The 25,531-nt window shown below is 37.7% G+C and overlaps 1 protein-coding gene across 6 annotated transcripts in view; it reads right to left on the reverse strand.

The window, feature by feature from the left end:
- atp8a1 (ATPase phospholipid transporting 8A1) overlaps positions 1–22,593 on the reverse strand; it is a 97,291-nt gene extending 74,698 nt beyond the window's left edge. For all 6 annotated transcript variants that reach the window (XM_067518835.1, XM_067518837.1, XM_067518833.1 and 3 more), the window contains exons 1-3: positions 22,239–22,593; positions 6,604–6,718; positions 1,442–1,541 (exon numbers count right to left, since the gene is read on the reverse strand). In XM_067518835.1, coding sequence (XP_067374936.1) covers positions 1,442–1,541; positions 6,604–6,718; positions 22,239–22,287 — 264 coding nt within the window. In that variant the 5' untranslated portion in view covers positions 22,288–22,593. The remainder of the gene's footprint in view (positions 1–1,441; positions 1,542–6,603; positions 6,719–22,238) is intronic.
- Positions 22,594–25,531: the final 2,938 nt, after the last annotated feature.

Genomic DNA, 25,531 nt, shown 5'->3' on the forward strand with positions numbered 1-25,531 from the left:
TTCACTTCTGGAGCGCTGTTATGTCGTCCATGATTACCACTATAGATTATTATGAAATTAATTACAATTAGGTAGTTATGAATGTGTCAGTTCTCTTTCCTGATTATTAAATAGAGAACAGCCATAAGCGTTTCCAGGTAATCATTGTGGTTCTCTCTTGGTGGTTAGTTTCCACATTATTATCCATTGGCCTCTAATCACCTAGATACATCCACTGCCAAGTAATTACTACAGTAATTATCATAATATTAATTTTCCTTTATTACTTTTATTATTTTATTAAGATAATACTGTTACATCATTAATACATAAGTACCCCTTTTATGTGCTTACCAGAATACCGCCCAGCTAATACCATGTTATTAACAAGGTATAACCCAATATTTCCCCACAAACCATTACCCATAATACACTAGTGTGCTGTTGCCAGGCAGGAAATTGCTTTTTTTTAAATACTTAAAATAGCAAAATAATTAACAGCATATGGAAGCATAATTAAAGTCAATTATGGACCAGAGGAGACCACTGTTACATCGCTTGAACGAAACTTCAGCAAAACGGATCTCTCTCGTTCTCATCTGCATTGAAGTTTTTTCAAGGTTGCAACTTGGTAAGCAATAAAGATTTACACTGGCTGCTTTTCAAACAACTCCTTCAAGGTCACTAAATTCATCGTATTCCCACCCTGAAAGCACTCGTTAACATGTCGGGATAAACATAGGTAAAGGCATAATCTGAGTCCTTGGCAGCCATCATTGCTACTTTTATAATAATTTTTTTCTGCTAATATTAGGCTCATTGGGATTATATAGCATTGATTGATAGTTGAGGGTTTAACGGTTCTTAAGAGGGCTAAATGTTGACCTACTCTACAAAGGCAAACCACTGCAAAGATCCTCAGAGCTAAAATAATTGTGTTGCTCTACATCAAAGCAGCACCAGTAGTACGGACATCTATTGTTGATTCGCAGCAATCAAAACCTTACCAGAGCTAATAATATGTTGGACATTGAAACTGAGGAAAATATTATTTATTTATCTAATTTATTTCTAGATTAAACTTGTGGCTCTTATAATATACAGTATGTGTATGCTGCCAAAATTCAATGCAGTTTCTATACATTTTTTAGAAATCTATGAAGTACAATTGCACCCTATACATTTCAAAGATATTTAATATGTTTTATAGCAAATCCTGGAAAATCTGGTTTCCTTTTATTGGAGGCACAGTACAAAGTATTACATGTATTATTCATTGTCAGAATATGCAGTATAAAGGACTGTTCCCCTATGTGTAAAATTGTATAAATGAGCTTTCAAAATTGTGTCTAGGTCAAGAGTAAAAATGAAACATTGTCTGGTATGTTTTTATTCAAAATCGGTCAACTGCCTGATGACTAATCACAGACAGAGAGGCAGCCGCAACAACGCCACATCTTACCTGCAACAATGCAATGAAGAGAAAGAAGGCATTGGCTGCCCTCCGGAACTGTGAGTAGAGGAAACGGGGCAGGAAGGTCAGGACGTTGTACTTGGCAGTGCTGAAGATCGCAACGAGCAGCAAACAGGCCAATGGATGGAAGAGGAAACAAGAGAGAAACATAATGATTAGTTATCGTAAGCAGATAATAATGTAAGTTAAACATCAACGTTATTTGCATTAATCCTTTCAAACTTTTTTCAAAGTAAAAATAAGAAAATGTGCTTGTGCTTGAGACTACATATTCATAAAGAATAATTAGGAAGAGAAAGGGAGTCTGCAGGGGGTGTAAAGAGCTTCGGACAGGGTTGCCTGGGTTGCAGTAGAAATCAAGGGGGGGGGGGTGCTAGGTGGTGATGGATGTGGTATACCAATGCTAAAGCAGCCCCTCATCAGTTCCACAGTTATTAGACCTCCAGCAGTCTGATTTACAGCTGTGATAAAGGGCCAGTCAGTACAGCTACTTTGGAGGAAGATATACAACATGATGTATGCCAAGCTGCCAGCAGTGCTTTGCTTACTCACGTGTGCACAAAAGCCTTCACACGTATTCGAGCAGAGTATTGAAAAAGTACAGCCTCGAAGCCATCTTAACGGGATAAGCATATGTAGTTTAACATTCGCCGTTAGGCTGAATCAAGCACATTTTCAGCAGCTGGTGGAAGCAAATCTTCAAGCAGAATGTAAAGTTATAGAAAAGTAGGATAGCATTGAATTAACAAAAAATGATTTTATATTCATTGTCATCCTGCCTGCCTGGTACAATGGTGCATTCTGGGACAGAGTGAGAGCAATTGAGAAAGAGGAAGGCATTGTTCTGACAGTAGTACAATGTAATACCAGTTTCACAGAGTGTGATAAAGAGCTCTGTCAGAACAAGATGGACCATCTTTTGTTTCATACAAAAGCATCTAGTCTTTACTTTAATTTAGTTATTTCAGTTTTTGTGTGAAAAAAAAATGGCCAAATCTCTGCCTCCCCTGTAAAAACTAAAGTTTGAGTCCTGCCAACTTACTGAGATACGTTCTAAAACACATTTAAAATACATTTAAATTAGACAGTAACAGGTTATGATTTTTAAATTGTAAGGCTGAAACACTGTATTTATAGCATTTACATATTTTACACTTTCAGTGTCTGAATTTATGTGGTTTGTTTTTGAGCTTGCCATATAAGTGTAATACACTTTCATGTATCCATCTAAATGTCGCTTGGTTGGTCGCTTGGACTAATCTGGCTCCTTTATTGAAGTTTTACTCCTTAATTTTGCGTCTGAATTTTACTAATGCCATTGGAGTCACTTGATTTTAAAACGAAACAAGTTGAAAGCACCAAACATTTTTCAAAGTAAATTGGAATTTTTAAAAAAATAGTATAAAATAGTATACTTTAAAAATGTTGAATATTTAACTTCTTTTAAATATGTACAGACAAGATTTTAAACTTTAATGCTAGCAGAATCAGTCTGGTGCTTTATGATGGGGAAACAGGAGATTTCAGTGACCCTAACCAGATGCTATCATGTTAAAAAAATTATAACTTAAATTAAGTTTGAATCTCTGGGTAGTTCTACAGGATGTATATGTATACTAAGTATTTGAGTTTAACGCATAAAGAGAAATGCTTATATGAAAAAAATAAATAAAATGCAAACTGCAGCCAAGAAATATACAGTAGGCTTAGCTAATTAACACATTAGGTAGAAAGCATGTTAAATGAAAACAGTGTACAGTCTTGCCACCAGGTATCAAGCTATCATGTAATAAGTTTTGATTTCCATAAATCAATGTCAAGAAGCTCAAAGTTTACTATCATAAATTTAAAAGCCAATAAGCTTGTTCAATGAGAGACTATGCGAAAAACAAGGAAGTGGAACAAGGACAGAAATATGTTTTTATGTGTCAGTGAGAAAATAAAACTGACCTTAGATACACAATATGCTCCTTTTATAGTTTTACTTTGTGTTATTTACAAACAAAATTTTAGATATGGCCAGGTTTGGCCAGGTTTTCTATTACCTGTAAGATCTTATCAAAGATCACATTTCATATTCACTATTTGCAAAGAGCAGCCTTCTGCTTAAAGTACCACTTCTACCTACAGTGGGAGTTAAAAGTTTGTGAACTCTTTACAATTCTCTCCATCTTTGCTTATATATGATCTAAAAACCACTATTTAAAAAGAAATTTGTTTTTATAAGTCCTCTTTATCTAGTTTTAGGACTAGAATGAAAACTATATTTAAAAATCACATAGGTCATATTTCAAGCACTTCCAAGCACCACAATAAGCCTGGTAGTGTTGATGTGTAGTTGCTGCCATAGCTTTGCCATGACATACCAACTAATGCTGCTGAGGAAGCTCTGAGGCAGGATGCCTAAAAGGTAGATTTACCGCCCCTCTCTTTCAATAATACAATTGTCATCTTGTCTTTGTTACCGCCTTTCTCTTTCTGCTTATCACTAAACTTCCTTGCTCCTTTCTGATTATATGGAAGTGGAACTGTCAAGCATGCTGTGAAGATATGAGAGGCCCACATCCTCCACTTGTTACAGCTATGCAGCACAGATCAGAATAACTTTAAAAGCATGTGTTTTTTTTTGTAAAAGCAAATGTTTTGAATGCTGTTATGTGTAAGTTGTTATGAATTGTTGTGTTATGAAGTCTTGTCTTATAAGTAAAAAAAAAAAACGGTCAACTCAACATTTTACATGATAAGGGCAATTACTGAATGAGTTTTTGAAACAGAGCAGTTTCGCACTTCCTGTGGGAAGGATATACATGTACAACTCAGTTCACCCGGAAATAAAAGCCCCGTTTTCTGTGTCAACTTTCCACTGTTCACCCCAATCCATTACACACTGACTTACAATTTCACTGCTTTTCTTCTCCTTGTCTTTTCACTTCTTCTCTCTCCCTGTCACTGTCACAGCTGCTGTTTTTACTCCAAATAAAGGTTCCATTCAGTGAAGGCCCGCCCTATTCTGCCTGTGATTTGCTAACATTGTCAACTTGACCCCCCTCAATCCTCATGCGTGTCCAGATGGCAACGAGTACTGACCAATCAGTGATAGGTAGGGCGTCCCTGTTGCTGACTAGCGGCGTAGAAACAATGTTAGTAAAGAGTTCGCCTGTTAAAATCTAATTTCCACCAAAGCTGAATAAAATCTCAATATGTCATTTCCGGCTTTAGGTTTGGACAGGATAGCGTCTGGGTCTTGGCACAGAGCGCAGTCAACCTATTAGTGACCCCTGTCTTAAATTCTTGATATGAATGACTGGGGGAATTTGACTGACATAACAATAACACTGAACCACACATCAGCTTTATATTGATACACAATAGTAACAGTTTGCATAGCCACTCACATTTGCCATAGGAAACACTGAGAGATGACTACGTTTAACAATACAAGCAGATTTTCCAGTAGTACAGATGAATAAACATATTTATCATAGACAACCACACCTAAGCACATCTTGTTATCACATGTGTGCACATCAGTGTTACTGGAGCTGCAAGTACTGATGGTGGAGAGGGAAAATAAGAGCAAGTGAAAGCAAGAAGCCTGTGAAGCATTTCTGTCTGCCTGTAAGATTAGAGTCGCCATTTACACCAGACCCTGCTCCTGTTCGTGTCTCCACAGGTCACTTTGAGACAGCAACCAATCCTCTTTAACAAATAAGATCTTCAGATCAGCCTAAAGCCTGTATCTTCAAGGCCTGAAGCAAATGTTTGGGCACATTTAGAATTCAAAACTAAAAGGACGATGTAGGTCTCAACAAAAGGCAAGTTACTGCTGAGGTACTGCAGGAACAACCTCTGAAATCACTGGGAAGACATAAGGCTGCACTTAAGTAAAATCCAAAAGCGGTAGTTCTGAAACAAAAGATGTTTGAAAATGCATTTTAAAAGCCATTTAAAGATCGCTCAGGTACCGAAATGACGTTAATTTTTATTCATTGAAAATCCTTACTGAACTTAAGCCTGTTAATTATTAATAAGCAAAACATATCTAAAATATAGATACAACTCTAATATTGATAAATAGATATCACAATCATTAGTGACATGTAATTTACAAAGTGAAGTTTCAGCGAACATGAACAATAATAATTAAGCAAAATGAATTAAATATGGTTAAGTAAAAATAAACTGAAGTAAGGGAAATGTTGTATAGTTATTTGTCTGTTATTTGATATGGTGATAGCTCACTGCATATCTGTGTCTGTGTAAAAAAACCAATAAATACACCACGTCTCAACCTGTTGACGCAGCAGGAATATTAACTGTAATATTTCTGGACAAGGATGGTCTGACCCAACAATACTGACCTTTAATAGAAAAAGCAGTGCATTCCTCTAGGAGCAACAACAAGATTAAGAAACCAGTGAAGAAAATCTTGACTAATACACCTGGTATTACAAATTATCTCCTTACATCAAATATACTGCACTGTATATTATTTAACTATGGGACAGGCATTCAAAAAAATATGAATAAATCAACTTCATAATCTTACATTTGAGATTCTTTTTAAAATGGTAAACTACATCTAAAATATCTATGCTACTTACGTATGCAAAGTTCACAAAATATCTGACATATTATGGAAACAATATATGCTGAAGAAATACTTAATGGATTCAAGTTTGTTTGCCATTAGAAAACTCTCCCCAGGGTGAATAGAAAATAGCAACTACGTGTACTTGGCCAAAGCGTGCTTTAGTTCTGCTTTTCACTTGTGATTTTTAATGTTATTGGGGTTAAAGGCTAAGTGGCAAGTTATGCTTTAGGTCAATGAGAAAAGCAGTGATAGCCTCTAGGTTGCCATTTCCAAGTCAAATATACCAGCATTTTATACCAACAGTGTAGTTAAGCATGGAATACAACCAGGCGTGGGAATTTTCAGTGCCACTGAGCCAAATTTTAAGACACATGGGAAGAGACATCATTAATCAGAGATGTCAACTTTTTCTACCTCCTACAAAGCCTTATCCTCATGGTTTACAGAGGTTTGTACTATATAATTAAAGCCTATGCAGTATTTTCTTTTGAAAGTCTTTACTAGATATACTGTAGCAACGTTTGAATATTTTTCTACCACAGACACATCTTCTTACCTCACTCGATTGCTGCAAAACTTCGTGAACTGCGGCTGGTTGAGGTATATCAGTCGAGCATCTTCTTGGTCAGCTAAGGATGTCTTTTCTGATGTGTCCTCTGTCTTTTCATATCCTGCAGAATCAAAAGAAAAGCGGTTTAATAAAGACCTAAATCTGTCCTAAAAAAAGCAAAAACAAAAGTGAGATACAAAGGTGTTGAAGAGTTTGGGGACATGCACCTCAAACCTCAAAGAAGCCATCAGTTTGTAAAAGGCAAGTTTTTAGTTGACCTTGGTGCTTCAAAGGCCAAAGATATATAGTATATCATCCAAGACTTATATAAATTATTTTTCTTTTTAATAAATTAATGAACAACTTTTGTTCATTTCTAGTGCAGTCATTTTAAACTTTTACATTAAAATTTCTGTTAAAATGAAATGTCATGTACAGAAAAGTAAGTTCAGTTACAGTATAGCGCCTTTTTCTTACTGCATCAATGGCAAACTATGTATTGGTCAACTGTTCACAGCAACTACTGTAGCCTACATAATACATTAAAGAGATGTGTCTTACTGTATGTATGCTCATCTGATGTCAATATAATACTCAAATTGTTTTCTTAGTTGAGCAAGGAGCTGCACAAATACAGGGGCTTTCCAAGGACTTTCCAAATTATTTGTCAATGACAGTACCTGTCAATGACAGTATTGTATTTAATTCATTTTTTGACAAGTATTAACCTGCTTTATGTAAACACAATGACTCACGCTGTTTCATAAAAGGTAGTAGAACAAGAACTCTGTTATTCTTCATATTAGTGTACATCTTCTGCAGGTGCATATTACGATGACAAATTAAACACTAGCCAATGAGAAAATACCAATTCTAATCTATAGTGTTCAGTAGACACAGAGAGCTTTTATATGGACTTAAGTAACCAGGTTACAGTCAACTTTATCTGAAAAGCTGATTTGTAGGGATCATTTAACTGGGAAAACTCTGAAATCAGGTTAGAGAATTAGGGAAACCTGGTTTCCCAAAGTAGATTTCTGTCGGAGAATGCCGAGTCCTTGCCATGTATAAACATAACCAGGTTTCTGTTTGGCTTTCTCCAACAACACATGTATGTAACAAAAAGTTGCAGAAAGAAACACACAGCTGAGCAACAGGGTGTAACCAGGTTTCTTAAGTGCATATAAAAAATCGTTCCCTAATTAAACGAGAAAGCTGATTTCTATGAGTGTGATTCCTGTGTTAAGACTTATATCAAAGCTAACATTTTAATGATTGTCCCTAAGACCTATTTGTTGATGGAAATGTGTTTCGATTAGATCTGAGAAAATCCTGTTAAGAGCCACATCCTGCTGATCAAAGTAGTAGAACGTATCTGTGGACCAGCAGGCCCGTACAGTGCACTGTACACATAAGACCTTGAGTAAACAGTATTTTTAAATAGTGAATCACCATATCCCTAAGGCTGATGTGAAGTACACGGACATAGTTAAAAACATTATCAAACCCAAGTTGCAAAAGAAAGATATACATAACTTATTCATTAATCATCAGAACTTCACTGTACTGCCAAGAAAAAAAAACTCCCCTCAGTTGGATAACAGCATTTTTCTCTACACATCTAAAAAAAATGAGGCACGGCTCTGCTCCCACCAAATTTGTAAAAACATTGTCTTTTTAATAATAAACTGAATGCTTTGGGTTGTTTCAGACAAGATGACCCATTTAAAGGACGTCAGGCAGGGTCAGGCAAATATATAATTATTGTAACCCTAACAGAAATCGAGGTTCACTCCTGGCCTTTTGTAATTAAAGCAGTTTAGGTTTGAGACAATTCTCCTATCCACTTCTGTGGAGGTGAACAGGCGACAAAACAAATGTAAACTACCATCTGAAACTATCTTAGACTTGCAAAAGCAGATTTGACAGGATTTCCTTGTTTAGAAAAGAAATTCTAAAAATAAAAACGTTCGTGAGGAGTTTAAATTGACGTTTAGATTAGTGCCCTCAGCACTGCCAAGAGAGCACTACTGGAAAACCCTTAAGTCAACAGTATTCTCACACTCTCAAATTGCATGCATGTGATCCAGCGGGTGATCCTAGCATGCAGTAGTAGTAGTAGTAGTAGTAGTAGTAGTAGTAGTAGTAGTAGTAGTAGTAGTGTTAGAGGTTATTAGGTAGGGGCTGGCATAGTATAGCTTTCATGACTGCAGATAAACCCAGGGACTTTAAAAATGGAAAGAAAGGCCATTATTAGGGGGGGCTGGCTACTGGAAACATCAACAAAAACAAGAATGCAGTGTCATGAGGTGCTGTAACCAGATCCCCTGCAGGATATGCACCAGTGCAACCAGTTCCTGGCCCTCCGTTCTACACTATTTCTCTCTTCTGTCAAGTCAAGAGGAAAGTAGAAGTCAAACACAGTCTTCAAAGTCACACTCACCACTTTCCCTGCTCTTTTTCCAACTACTAGTATAACCTTAGTCTTGGTACTTTCTCTATCATGTTACACACACCCTCAGTTTTAAATTACAGCTTTTGTTTTTTTAATGATCCACTTGGCTACGCATAAAGGATAACTGAGGAGTTACTGCAAATATTTTGTCTTCAAGCCATCATCTCCTGACAGTTTCTCTCCTTAGCATTTGCTCTAGGGCTAAAAATAAATGGCCCCCTCTAGTCATTTTGTCACCAGGGAAAACACGGGATGGCTATCCTAGGCCTGTTATGCAAGACATCAGATCAGCATAGGTAGTTTATTGGAGGAGTGTGGTGGCAAAATTGTGTGTACATTTACACAGCAACAGCAGATTAAAGAGCAGGGTCTCTACTCCTTAAGCAGAAAGACATACATGATGTCTGTTATTTTATCATGTACTGTTTAACAAAATTGTAAATTAAGTAAATGAAGGTTATGTTTTTATTACAGTTTAAAATAGGGTTGTCTAGGAAGCCAATGACAGAATAGTTCTATAATTAGCAGGATATGTAAGATATAATAAGTGAGATTTCAGTAATATTAAATTTTGAATAGTGGTTCTAAGAAATATAAAAAGCTGCATTGGGGCCAAGAGAGGATTTGCAGGAAAATTAGTGATCCACTAATTCTGCATCAACTTGGCATGACAGGGACCCTCCAAGACACAGTTAACTAGCCTCAATCACCCAAAAGTAAAAAGTATTTGCAACCAAGAGCTCAACTGGAAACACTCAATTCCAACCACCAGTAAGAACACTGAGTAAAGGTGAGCGAAATTACTTTTGGCTCTCAGAGTGTGGACGGGATGGAGACAGGGCTACAAAACCATGGATACAGCATTTTGTGTTATGTATTAATCTATTACGAGAGTAAAAGTGTTTTCAGCACATCATACAATCTGAAACAATGCAATAGTAATTCCAGTGAGTAACACTATGACTTCATAAAAACACACACTATGACTACATCTTACAGTCTAATTGTCAGAAACTATTAGATGATCGCTTCTACCAACACACCAATATTAATTACACAACAAGGGACAAAGCCAAAGAATAGGGTTAGTCAAGAAATTCTTAATGTAGGTAAAGTAATCAAGGAATTTGTGTCTACAATGACAAATGAAAAGAGGAAACTGGCATAGCTAATGACTGCAGCGTAAGGTATTAGCAAAATAGCAAGCCAAAAAAGCTGGCAGAGCAGCGATGATAGATGTGTTCTGAATGAGCCCTCGCAGCAGGAGCCTGTGTGCAGGGGTAGGCCAGGTGCTGCAATGCACCAGTTGCAACTGGTATTGCTACTGCTTAACTTAGTGCCTTGGCTCCCTCTTCTTAGCAGTTTTTACACAAGAGGTTATATGAAAAGTAAATGCTGCAGACAGCAAAAACTGTTCATTATGTTCAACAAATTGCATTTTAACATCTACTGTAGAAAATGCCAGCAGGGCTACAAACAAAGGTGTTATTACCTTATGAATCTTATCAATACTTTATGTAGCTTTTACAAGGCAGTAGTTATGAAATGAGGCAGATAATCAGTTGGAATAGATGGAGGGTGTAACAGTGCACATATTTGTCCTGAACCAACTGTTTTATCACTCATTTTTTAAAAATGCCATATAAAACTATATTAAGTTTACACATGAGCACATACTAACCACCTATTTAATTAAGTGTGACTTCCAAATGTGCCTGAATTGTAAGAAATCCAGTATAAAACATTTACACTATACAATGACCTCAAAATTCCCACAAAAAAAATAAGCTACATGGCACATACAAACATGTTAAAAAAATCTCAGTGTAAAACGTTTTCCTTACATAACAGATGTGTATATTAATATAGTTAGGAGAGTACTTCTGCAGTGATGGTGTAAAGAATGTATGATTCATGATGTAGATTTTAACAGCATTATGGCAATATGTATGTAAACCATGCTAGCAAGGTTAGCACAGTCTGCACAGCTAGCTTCATCTGAGAGGCAAACAGTAATAACAAGCAAAAACTTAAAGAGCCACCTAATAGAGAACATTTCAAATTGTGTTGAATTTTGTTAGTTTGTGCACCATGTTGTGAGATTTCCCTGGTTTTCTGTGGAGTTTTAGGCTGTATTTTCACTTTCTGCTGTGCTTGTGAAAAGAATTGCCCAGTAGGTCAGTACTGCTGCCATAGCAGGTCAGTAGAGGAGTGCTGCCTTACCTTTACAAGTACAACTGTATTCTCAGTTTGCTTGCTTGTGACTTCGCATATCTTGGACCAAGCTAGTGGAAATAGTGTGTTATTGCTGTTTTATTATTCTATGGTCTTGCAATTTAATTGAGTGAGTCAGCATTGTTCATTGCAAAAGTAATAGAAACTGTTTGGTGCAAGCTACTGTCAAAATAGTTTGAGATGCAACCTCTTGCTATAGTATAGGCTGCCACTTTTTGTTCGAACCTGGTAAAAAAAAAAACAAAAAATATTCAAACTAACTCATTGAGTTATGTGGGTTGCATTCGAATTAATTTCATGTCAATTTAAACGTCGTTCAAAAGTGATTTTTGTAAAATTGACATCGCACTATAGTATCAGAACAGACACTAACAATTGATGTACCGTGACAGATTTGCACCATATTGCTTTTCTTTTGGATATTTCACAAACCTGATCCAGTTGAAGTCTCTATATGCAGTGCTTTATTTGGTTTAAAAGATGAAAAAGTAAAGCTGGAGCCGGAAAGTCATCGATGGGACTGAGTAGTGGCCAAGAAATATTGCTCTAATACCCATCAAACCCTCAATTTCAACCGACTATGATGAACAAAAGCAGATAGTTATTTTACAGTGAAGGACTCATGTTAGCACGGTTTGAAGGTGATATAGGGAGCTGTTCCTGTTAAAATACAGAATCAAGACAAAAGCAACAGTTAAAACAAGTAGACTTTTATCGGCAGCCTACTGTAATTGTAGACAAATTTAAAAAGCAGCACGGGTAGAGCAACACAACTGTCCAAGGAAGCTGGGGTGAGAGGTGAAGCAGGTTTCATCCTCAAAATAGCTTTGACCAATTTATTCTAGAGAATTATTTGTGGGATCTCCTTCCGGTTCATTTCCTTAAATTCTAACACTCTGTACAGATATTGTACTCGGCCACCATCACTGATGTCTCAGTGGGAACTGCTCAATTTCAGTGCACTAATTTCATTAACTGCGGGCGTGTCACAGCTCAACTACCCTGACATCAATAAAGAGAGCAAGAATGGGAAACTGGGAGGATACTCAATGTGTATATAATTCTTAATCTGTGTTATATTAGGCTTCATAACAACATCTTTTATCTATTAATGGAACTACCGTATTATCTATATAAATTGGCAATGTACTGTAAGATGCATGGAAAGAAGACAGAAAAAAAAGAGAGAAAAAGGAGCCAAATAAAGCTCAGTGGGAGTAGAGAGCAGAAGCTCACAGCTCTAGAGGGAAAGCCTCGAGAGAAGGGATCAATGCCACCAAGTGTTGTAATGAATTTGGATGCAGGCCAGATGTCAGGATTATTGCTTGTGTCAGCCAACAGACAGACGGGTGGAACAATAGTCACAAGGGGGCACGTATTTTGGAGAGAATGCCCAGTGGGAAAAAACTGGGCCCTGCATGACTTGGTGTTGGCTAAGGCATGCCAGTCTTCCCCAGTCTGTGTTTTTTTTACTTGCCGAGTCTTGTTGGTCACAAACCGTTGGGTATCGCAAATCTCTAATATAAAACTCTGTAGAAATCTTTTTTTTTTTAAAAAAACCTAAAACTTATGTTAACTAACTTATGTTAGTTAAACTGCAGAACATGTATTTTATGCCATCAACACTAATTGATGTTTACACACTGCCAGAACACAGTCCCTTGGTAACTGCTGATTGTAATGGTTACAATATAATTCATGTTAAACACAAACAACCACACCTTCAAAATTAATACACTCAATTTTGAGAGAAGTCACATACTGTGAAATTAGATCCTAAAGCAACCAAAGGGGGGAAAAATAAATTTCAAAAACTTTTTTTTAAATCAAACATCTACCAATATTTTGGGTCTTGATGTACTAGATCAGGACAGGCACAAGCAATGGGGGTGGAAAATTGTTGCTGCCATGACTGTCAAACATTCAACACATATAACAGCAGCAATGACAGGTAAACATTGACTTGATAGACAAGCATACTTGTAACAAAGAATCTCATGACACGCTAAATGTTAAACAAAAAAAAAAACTTGTCATACATAGATGACCATTATATCTGTGAACTATGGCTGGTACACTTGCACAAATCCTTGTATTAAAATAAGATCATCAACCTAAAATAGTTTCTAAAGTCAAGATATTTTTAACAACACTGTATCATTCTGAGTACTCTTGTCCAACCTCAAATAAAGTATTTATAAAGACATAAAAAAGATATCATGTCACATGCTGATTATAGCTGGCTCAATGATCAAGACTTGGCTTTCTCTCTTCAAAAAGGCAAATTAATCAACCACTGGGAATAATTAGTCTATAAGTAAATTGAAATGTTTAAACCAACAAAACAAAACAAAAAAAACTGCTTCTTCCTTTTACAGAAATAGGTGGCTCTTAAATAAACAAAGGAGTGGCAGCAAATACATAGTTAGCAGCTTTTGTGAAGTAAAACTAGGTTGAATAATTGACAAGTGACTTGGCTTGTGTATCAATGTTTATAGACCACATAATAACAAGACCGTAAGACAGACTGATGAGGTTGTTCTGCACATTAACCACAGTTTAAATTAGCTCCTTTGGTGGGGGGCCTTGGGATCTCTCCACCTTACAACACCTTATTGTAATGTGCCATTTATATTTGCTTATCACCACCAAAGAAAGATCTGTACATGATTCATTTACACCAGAGAAATATTTCAGTAGACACTGCAGCCAGAGTCTATTAAATTGAATCAAAGTGCCAGAGATGAAAGCCCCCTCCTATCTCCTGCCATTTGTGAATAGATGGGTGGAGGCACTGAAGGGGGAAACAGATATAGCCTCAATCTAAGCAACAGAGGCATCTGTAAGTCGCCTATCGGATCACAATGCTGTAACCAGCGCTCACAACAACAACAACAGGGCATCTGCAGAATTAATCCCCCTCCCTTCCCAGCTCCATCTGGCTGCCTATAGGCTCAGGAGAGCTACAGTGGGACGGACAGTCCAGGGACAACACAAGCAGTTTGGGGCTTGCTGTGACATCAGAAGGACAATCTGGACTAGATTAGCATAGGATCTGCAGGGACAGAGACCTCACCACTGTGTGCAACCAACTGAATGGAAAAAGGGAAGGTCATCTGGTATGCAGGAGGAAACTGACCATGTGACAGTCACAGTCACAGTCATTTATTCATAATCATCAAATAATTAAGCCTGAGCACAATTTATTCTACCACTTCATTCTATTTCTTCCTCTTCCTATATTCACAGTACAAATGTATTGTGAAAAACTGCAAAATCCAAAGGTTAATAAATTTCCTGAACTTCTAGTCTTTTCTCAATGAAAATGTTGAGCATTTAGAGGATGTCTATATATTTCAGCAGCTTCAGTATTTGATTGGGTCACTGTGGTAGAGCAGGATGTATTGGTTGCGAGAACCATAATATCCTTCCTGTCCAATAGGTTTATGTAGATTAACGTCTGTAACTAACCTCTACCTTTGGCTGTGTAATTAGCTTAAAATACAAAATGTTTATGCTGATTGCCATCAAGTGAGAATCAAGTCTAAGTTATTTTGAAGGCAAAGCAAGGATGTGAAGATCTCTTTGAGCCAAAAGTCATTTATTGGAAAGATACCTAGAATTCTACAGCAATTGCTGCACCCTGACTTTAGATTTTAAGAACTAGGAGGATAACTACACTATAGAAGAGGATGGACATCCATTTTAGAGAAATGTTGACAAAGGATCAGACATACAGTGTTGCCTTGGAGAGACAATCTTATTTTAAAAGAAAATGTGGATGCAGATATATGGGGTCCTTATAGAGTTCTTAGAGATCAATAATTTTCACTGATTTGTCCACTGACATGGACTGGAGAAATACGCTATACTGTGATGTTATATACTTGTGTTTTAACAATTAAGTCCTATTCCATTCAGTACCAATTTATTTATAGTTTTTATGTATTTATATATACATACTGTACACATTTATATGTGCAATTTTTATTTTGACATTCTTGGAAAGACTGGGTGATGAAAATATACCCAAACAAACGTGAACTGACAGGGAAGGCATGCTTATGTCAAGCATTTAACCTTATAATTGGTGTTATGTATATATAATTGAGAATTAAGCATCTAAAGGTTAACATAATATTGAATTTAATATCTAAAGGACTGTGCAGTGTCTGGTAGAGCATAGCAGAACGTACAATAGAAAAAGTATAGGAGATCAGTGAGAGCAAGGGTTGGAGGAGCTGGACCTGGTTCAGGAATTTCTCCAAATCACATAATGTAATCATCATAATGTCATCTATATTTTGCTAACTAAACTATGTGAGCCTTAGTAATAAAAATGTCACACATTTAACACTCATGAAAAGTTTTGCATAGGTGTGAAAGGTGCTCAAAGAAACACAATGTCTGAGGTTCACATACCTACAGTGGGGAAAAAAATTATTTGAGCCTCTGCTGATTTTGTAAGTTTGCCCACTGAAGAAAGTGAAAAGAAGGGTCTTCAGTTTTTATCATAGCTTAATTCTAAATTATGGAGACAAAAAATCAACCAGAAATCCCCCCCAAAAAATGATCAAGCAAAACATGACTTGGTACTAGGTGGAGAAACCCTTGTCGGTAAGCACAGAGGCAAGATGTTACTTGTAGTTAATTACCAGGGTTGCACACATCTCAGGAGGTTCTCTGGTCCACTCTTCTTTAAATATCTCTAAATATTCTCCAAATCCTCAAGTTTTCATTTCTGTCACTTGGCAACTCGCAGTTTCAGCTCCCTTGATAGATTTTGTAGAGGCTTAAGGTCTGGAGACTGGCTATGCCATTCCATAACCTGTATGTGCATCTTCTCGAGCTTCTTCTCGTTCTTCTTCTCCTTCTCGAGCTTCTTCTTCTTCTCCTATGTTGTCTTGACGGTATGTTTTGGGTCATTATCATGCTGCAGGGACCATCCATGACCGATCTTCAGTGTGCTGGTTGGGGGGGGGGGGGGGTGGGGGTGATGTTCTTATCCAAGATTTCACAATACATGGCCCCGTCCATAGGCCCCTCAATGCGTTGTAGGGATGGTGTTCTTAGGGTCATAGTCAGCATTTTTCTTCCTCCAAACATGGTGAGTCGAGCTGATGCCAAAGAGCTCTGTTTTGTTCTCATCTGACCACAGCACTTTCTCCCAGTCCTTCTCTAAATCATTTAGATGTTCATTGGCAAACTTCAGAGGGGCCTGTAGATGTGCCTTCTTGAGGAGACGGACTTTGCGGGTGCTGCAGGATTTCAATCCATGACTGCATATAGTGTTACCAATGGTTTTTTTGGTGACTGTGGTCTCAACTGGCTTTAGATCATTCACAAGCTTCTCCCGCATAGTTCTGGGCTGATCCCTAACTGATCATCCTTACCCCATGAAGGAAAATCTTGCATGGAGCTCCAGACCAAGAGAGGTTGCTGGTTAGTTTGTATTTCTTCCATTTGCGAATAATCGTTCTATCAGTTGTCTCGTTGTCACCAAGCTTCTTACTGATGGTCTTGTAGCCCATTCCAGCCTTGTGCAGGTCTAAAATCTTGTCCCTGACTTCCTTTGACAGCTCTTTGGTCTTGCTTATGGTGGTGAGGTTTGAATGGAAGATAGAGATTCTGTGGACAGGCATCTATACACATAAGGAGTTGTCATTAGGAGCACCTTTTTAAATTGCCTAATCAGTGTATCACATGAGCACATATCCAGTCAGTGGGAGTCATAATTATTGTTGGTTGGTAGGGGATCAAGTACTTATTTTACATACTTTAAAATGCATCTCAATTTCGAACATTGGTATCATGTCTTTTAGGCTGACATTCTGTCTCTGTGGTTTCGAATACACCTATGCTAAAAAATTATAGACCCTTAATTTCTTTGGAAGTGGGCAAACTTACAAAATCACCAGGGGATCAAATAATTACTTTCTAAAAGGTCAGAACTGAGATCTGAAATTGCGGCAGAAGATTTAACAGCCATACTCATTTTGTCTAAAAATACCTATAATATCTAAATGAATAAGCAGTGACAATAAATACATTCATGTTCACTGCCAGGATGCGACGCGTTTGATGTGATCGCTTAAGAGACAAAACAGGAGCCTGCATCACCCTGAATTCTGTCTTTGCCTACTATTGATTCAAGCCTCAGTTACCTGCACTTATACAATCTTAATAGTGAGATCAATTACACTACAGCTTGTACTGCCGGAGTGGAAGGCACAGATGAAAGTGATTAAAGCATGTTATCTAATACAAAAGCATAGAAATATGTCATAAATATTAATATATGTCAGTGATTATAGTGATTGACTACTCCTTATTGTTGTTCTCCACATTCTCCGTCCTAAAGCAACACCTGAAGACCAGATTTAGGCTAAGAACATAAATGAATAAGCTTGACAAGGATGTTTTAACTGCATCATTACACAGTAAAATGTTGCTGAATGTGAAAGTCCTAGATGTTCTGTATATATTTGACCTAACCATGTTTTAGAAGCTCCGTGGCCTAGTTGGACATAAGCTTAAACTAGAACAGGTCATACAATGCTCAAGATCTTGGGGATCAAGGCCAGCAAGAGTTTTTATCTGTCCAAGCATTGATGGTGTTTCCTTACTGTGGAGTGCTTGATGATACCGCTCCATATAACCTTGTCATCACATTGAACAACTCCTACCACATGCAGGCTTGATGTATTTTCCTGTTGTTCATGGTTGTGTGCATGCACAGACAAACACAACCATGCCAGAAACAACAATTCTACACACCAACAAAAACAAAGTGATTGCAAATAAAGTTAGGGCCTTTTGTCTATACATCTAACTTTATATTCAAGAAATATTTGATGATTGAGAGTTGGAAACTAAGTTACTGTAAATCTTATGCGGTGATGGCTGAGTTGATGAGTATAGGGGAGAAGATTTAACTCCCTAACAGCATATACAGTATGTGCAAAGGTTTCATATAAGTAATGTTTCGGGCTTCTCCAGTATATGAGAGCATCCAGTCAATGCTAATAGATTGTTTAGAGAGTCAGTAACAGTTTTTGTTTAGAAATGTACACATGCTCTTAAGTTTATTTTCAAAAAATAATGTACATATTAATTTTTATGATGTAATAACAAGAATCACTCACTTTGTGCTGAATAGAGCCAAACAGAAGCTAAGTAAATCATTGATGGGCCCATAAGTACATTTCCATTATTATCATTTTATCCAAAGCAACTTACTTAAGTGAGGTAAGTAAAATTAAGTTTTATATATTACTTTGGACACATTTGATGCCTTTGTTTAGTAACTAACAGTAGTGAAAGGAAATCAGGAAAGAAAGATCGGCAGCACCATGCATGATGATCCATAGTGGGGTGCAAAAAGAATGAAGACAACCACTGTAAGCAGAGACAAAGGCTATTTCTTTTCAATATGCAAATCTCATGATACTGCCTGCTAAGATGTCATGGGTCTTACTCATCTCAGGGCCATAAAGGATTGCATAAGAAAGCATTAAAATAAATTTTGAATCTCCACATCACAGGAACTGTAGATGCATCGTGTCTGCAGTCATCTTTGTGAGGGACACGTGCATTTACACATCCACCCCTTCTTACACCGATCTGCCTTTTCCACTCTTAATCACAGACAAAAAAGAGCCACTGAGGTGAGGAAATTAGAATATTTGAAGAAACACTTATTAGACTGGCTGCAGGTTAGTGATGTAGGCAAGACATTACGTGGAAAATAGAGAAGAGGAGATGCCCCATGCCAGCATTTAGTACTGAGTGTACAGAGGCCTGAGGGGACTTGATATGACACATCAGAAAACCCAAACAGGGGATTTAGTGGTGTGTTGGGCTTTTGTGCCACGTTATTATCAGCCAGTGATCCGCCAGGCACATGGGCCGCCCTTGATCCCTTCAGAAGGGAGCAGTCTATCCCCCTCCAGTCTCCCTCCCTATGCTGCTGCGACTATTCAGACAGACTGAGGCTTAGCTGGTGTTATTGAAATGCTACAGGTAAACATGCTGCTTTACAAAAAAGAAAAAATAATTGAATGACAGAAAGCTAGATTTACAGTTTAAAGGTGACTACATCTTACTGACCAACTAGTATTTGGGCAACGAGATGCTCATGTGACTCACCTCACAAAATGAGTATTCAGAACAGGCTTACCTGCCTATCTTCACCTGTAGTGAGAGGGGATTCGTTCTGTCTAAAGATAAGCTTGCCAGCAAAGATAGGACAGAATACTAGTTGCCATCTGTCTAGCATTAACTCTCGTGTTGACTAGCATTTCCAGCTAGACAATAGGCCAGATATTAATGCCTTAGTACGCATAATGGAAATTTGTTCTCAATGCAGGATCACACATTAAACGTGCTAATAGCTTCTGACGTCACCTATACCCAAAGTGTCCTTGATAAGGTTATTTTGGCAACACATTCAGGCGCAGTCTGGCAGTGATGCTGGATGTTTTCACAGCACAGCAGCAAGGAGTGACAAGGAGTGGTGTGGCACGTGGTGGACAAGAGTGGGGAGTGTGCAGCATGGAGAGCTGACGGACAACCCGCTGATGGATTAGGTGGTAAGCCTGGCAGAGGGCTGCCCTTTTTAATGGAAGCCTGCCTGATGCACTGTGGTGATTAAAAAATACAACTGCAGTGTGGGGAGTGTGCTTATAGACTCTCATAAAAGCGGCCAAAGAAATGTTGCAGAATAGACCAATGACTGTGCAAAATAATTGAGCACACATGAAGCCATGATGCTGGAAATGTTGATGTTGGAGCAGCAGCAAAAACATAGCACAGTAAAGGAGGTGAATGAAGACAAAGATTGACAAAAAAAAAAAAGAGATTGTCATTGAAGCAGGAGGAAGATACGCTTGATGCAATTGGTCATTTACTGTTTGTAACATTAAAAAGTAGAGTGTGGTAGTTGGAGGTTGGGGGTGACGGTAATAGCTGCTGCATAATTTATGTGTTCATTCTTGTGACTGCAGCAGCCATATTGGTCAATGGTTTTCTATGGAATCTATATTAGTATTTAATTATTTAGATTCCTACTACAAGGATGGATTGGCCTTTATTACAGTAAAGTTATGATTCACTGACAATTACCAGCTTTTACAGTTCGTACAGTTCTTGTATACTAGAATTATTTCAAGAGATGCTCAGTGGAAAAGCTCGAAAACTGGAGTAGCTTAATATCAGGATGGTAGGTGCTCATTATTTAAGTTTTCAGAAATCCAATAAGCAACAATGGCCATATAGGCCAAAAAATACTAAATACTACTTAATTTTTATGCAAGATCATCACTTTTTGTTTTTGGTATTTAAATATTACAGCTGCATCTGGATAATCATCTTTCTTAACTTGATTTCTATAATAGGCAAAACACCCTGGGTTATTATTATGCGTTACTGTTAAATGCTGACAGCAACACCACTGCGCTGCTGACTAAAGGAATATACAACTGAAACATTAAATTATAATACACATTATGCTGTGCAGGCCAATCTGATAACAAAAAATATTTTTTTTGTAAACACAAAAAGTAGAAATCTGCTTCAAACATTGTCTTATAGAGTGGGATTTTAGTATCCCAAACAAACTGGCTTTGAAGATTTTTCCCATTTCAAATAAGTGGTGAATTACAGAATGTATGTATATTTGTAAGAAATTATTCATTTGCTCATTATTTTAAATCGGTACTCACAAAAAGTTTGTAGGCAGTCATTGCCCAATATGTTGTGCACCACAACTTGAGAGTTTTATTTTAGTTTAGTGCTTGTAGTCACTGTTTCACATTCAGTAATACTGAATTTAAATCAAGCCACATGCAATGCAAAAATGCATTTTACTCTGCTGTCCTAAAGGCCAAGGTTCAGGAACACTTCCTGTATCTACAAGTACTCAGCAATTTAACTGCGGTTATATGGGGAAGTTATTGCATGACCTCTAGCAATGCAGTATCAGTGCCATTTCATTTACCGTGAAGACGAAAAGAAACTAAAGTAAACATAATAAATACTGTGATGTGTTATTGATCCCTCCAGATAAATTCAGGCTCTTGTTCAGAGAGGTCAGAGGCCAGGGGCAGCGACAAAACAGCAATGGGAGGATAAAGAATTCTTGCAGGACTGTACACCCACAGTGTTCAGTCATAGATACTCTCCTGGATAAAAAAACACATCTCAACCTTTAAAGCTAAATATGTAATGAGTATGTATTCAGTCTTGCAAACAAGACTAAGATGCAGTGGAAAGTTACCGTTACAGTGAAGGAGCAAGGGTCCAGACCCAATCATAATGGCTTACTGTTAGTGGGGAAAGGTTCCCAATGATATTTTTTAATTACTGTACTTAAGTATGACTTTGAGATGTCAGGTCATTTGAATTTTTCTGTTGTTTAATTGAACTACTGGGCTCTTTTGCACAAATACTCCAAACTTATAGGTTTTAGATTTATTGCAATGTAGATATTGCATGCGGTTTGATAATGTTAACTTGTAATACTTGTGGGGGCTTTTGCTTTATGAGATAATGGCACCTTTGTGATGGGCAGGGTATAGCTTGGGGGGTGTCCCAGTCATGATTGGTACTACGTTTACTGGGTCAGGTGCACCCCACACCAGTTTTAAGCCAATATGCTTCTTACAGACTACAGGCAGCCATTAATAAAGCCTTTATCTGTGGAAACCTGGCGTTTATGGGCAGATAAAGAGTAACAGCATATTATCCACTTAGTTCTATTACAACTGAACGAGTTATTTTTCTCCAGTAGCATTAATCACAGTTTTAGGCTAACAGCTAACAATTTAATGTACTTCTAGGGAGCTACCAGCCGGCCTCGTTCCAGAAACAAGGAAATTGTCTAAGAATGGAAGACGTGATTTTCAGACACTTCTCTTGACACATAAAATTAAGAATAATTGTCTTTACATACCCTCCGCCCGGGTACGAAGATCAGACATCGTTCTCTGGACGGGCGGCATCTCTCTACAAAGAGCCGGTCGACGGCACCTGTCAGCCGGCGCTTACTTCTGCTTCGTGTCGCGTCTTCTCAGCCGTCAAATAATTAGAAAACACTGCTACAATTCCTCTCCCACGCGCACTGTACTTTTGCGTGTTTACTGCTTAAAATGAGACACACAAACGAACCATAACCGACAAACATATCCCGACGGTGACAGAACTGTGTCCCGGTGCCCACGGCTTTACAGACCATACAGCATCCCGGTTCAGGAACCGCCACACGCAGTCAGTAAAGCGGAGAGCACAGGGACTTACCATTAACTGAAGAGAGGGGTAGGGTGCTGCTTTACATTATGGACCGTACCACTTTCAGCCGCAGGGGGAGGGGTGTGAGGCAACAAAACACAATAGCAATTCCCCGCTTCCAAATAAAATGTAAAAAAAATAAATATGTTTTTCTGAATACACACGAACGTCAAACTGCTGTTTATCCTACACATACATACATTTAAAAAGAAAGAGGCGAATGAATCATTCGATGTTGTGAACACCCCCCTCTGGAATGGATTATGTTGACAGAAGACAACAATAGCACAATGGGTAGGAGTGTAAAATATAGTTATTTATGTATTAGTGGCTATTGCAATTTAGCAAACGACGACCTTCACCACTTTACAAACTAACATACCTTAACATGTGCTCAAATATGTAGTACATTTGAAATATATGTGCAAAAATGGAAGGTCTCCACAAACAGACTACAGGAGTTTTTAGTACATGTCAATATATTGACACTTTCTGTAGCAATATCATCGTCCACACTATTATGGTTATATAGGGCGATTATATTGCAAAAAGCCTAACCAAAATGCTGTGCAGCACCCCTTGAACATTGGCTTTGTGCTCCTCTGCAGCACCATGCAGCCAGTACTTCATAACAAATGCTGGCTGTTTAAACCAAGCTGCATATCTCTTTAAAAAGGTATTTATCTCTGCAGTACTATCTACTTGAAAGAGTGACCCACTTCAGGAAGTTAACTGAATTACAAGGGGTAATTCAGTAAGATACATTGTGGCCATTCTGTGGCCCTTAATAGACTCAATAGACTCAATACGAATCTCATCCCTCACATTTTGAGGTAAGGAAGTCAATCAAAAGCAAACTGAATAATACAAATGAGAGTTTATTCTGATTCACTTTCAGTCCAGACTGCTTGCTTTTGAAGCCAAAATACAACAACAATAAATCACATTGAGATATTAGTCTGCATCTTCGGTTATAAATCAAACCTGAGCCCTCCACAATCAATCCATGACTGTCTAATTCAATATACAGGGAAGAGAATCAGAACCTGCAGTAGGTATTTGAAATATTAGCAGATGTTATTGACCTCTGTAGATAAATACCTGTTTCTTTTGTGAGGGACCAGAGGTCAGGGACAGCCACAAAACAGCGTTGGGAGGAATTTAAAGAAATCATAAAGAAATGCTTCATGACTGCACATATGCAGCCAGGCCTGTCATTTATTTATATATATAAATAACAAACATAAGTGGAAAACATTCACATAACAATAACTCTAAAAGAGATATCAATTTCTGTTTTGCTAGCTAGCACAAATCATGTGTGCATCTTAGAGCTACAACAAAGGTACAATTTTAGTAGCCACATAGAACAGATGTGCTGCAGTGGGACATGTGCCCAACAAAAACATGAATACTTTAACAGGTTATGAACTCGTTTGCAGCAGAGAAGACACATTGCATCTATAAAACAAATCTGAAAAAACCTTTAAACATTTTTGTGGCGTTGAACCTGGACACTGACAATGGATACAAGCCATTGTAAACAGACACTTGTGTCAGTCACTGTGTTATTATGTGATTATTGTCTAAGATCTAACCCAGGATGAATTACTCAAGCCTACAGTTTCTTTTATAACCCCCATGTGCCACTCCACCTTCATGGGTGCCACCGTCATTTACAATAAATAGGAGACATTTTTCAACATTGCCTTTTGTGAGGCGACAGCTTGGCAGCTGTACATGCAGCAAATCAAAGTGTGCTCTTGTTCACTGCAGCTGAAATGCAAATGACACAGGAGACAGCCATTTGTGCAACAGCAGCACCACTGCAGTTGCCTGAGAGAACTGCAGTGTTGCAGACACAACAGTGGTTTGATGTGAACCGTATGTTGCACTGCTGAGTCTCCTGCTTGGAGATGCTTACTACCAGACCCCTAGGATGTAGATAAGCCTTCATTATAGCAATATTAGGGAATCCTTTTAGTCCTTTAAAAATATTTAATATAAAAATAAAATGTTTTTACTGGGGATTAGGAAGTGTATGAGATTATGTTCCTCCTCTGGAAAACATCAACAAGATTTCAACAGGAATGTGCTGTATATGAGTAGTGCAGTAGATGCCAACAATTTTATGAGCAGAAGGTATGTCTGTGTTTACATCATCTTTGAAAAACACATATTCAATAACCTAAGCTGTTTTATTCCTGTGTCTTTACATATTAAATGCTACTGTAAGTACTATTCTCCACAGCCCAAAAAAGCACAAGTCAAAACACAGAGCGATTGTGTTTTAATAGGCACTCAAGATTCACCACATCCAAACATAAGAAATGAACACCTGAACATCTATGCCTCCTCCTGTGCCTCATACAGACACATCTTTCCGAACGATTTCCTTTCTTTCCCCCACTCCACCTAATTCAACATCAGCTTGCCACCATGGGGATTTGGCTCAGTAACTCCCCCGGTTGCTAAGCAACGGTGACAAGAAGCCTGGCTCTTCAATTGTGTGTGTGTGCGCGCGGATGCAATGGTTTTTTGTTTTATAGCATATCCAGTCCAAACAATGACTCATTCAACCAGCCACTTTCAAATACTTTGTCAATTATAGACAGCATGAGCATTTTTTATAGGTTTATTTTTATTTCATCAGTCTGACCTGAAAAGATGGATCTCCAATGCAATCCTCCAGCAACACTTTATTTTTGCCCACAGCTTGAATTACTGTCACTATTGATAACAACAACTGTATTTAATATTATTATTACTATCATTATTATTATTAACTTCAAAAATGTAGGCTATGTGTTGCAGTTAAAAAAAAAACAGTTTTTACATATCATTACACAAAAGAAGTAAATACTGACTCGATGTGAGTTACAAGAGTATTAATAATTTAGAGATATAAATTGCCAATGTTTGTTGAACACATAGTCATGAAGCATTTTGGCTTGTTTT

The sequence above is a fragment of the Channa argus genome, chromosome 10 (genome assembly GCF_033026475.1).
Source record: "Channa argus isolate prfri chromosome 10, Channa argus male v1.0, whole genome shotgun sequence".
NCBI classification, from domain to species: domain Eukaryota; kingdom Metazoa; phylum Chordata; class Actinopteri; order Anabantiformes; family Channidae; genus Channa; species Channa argus.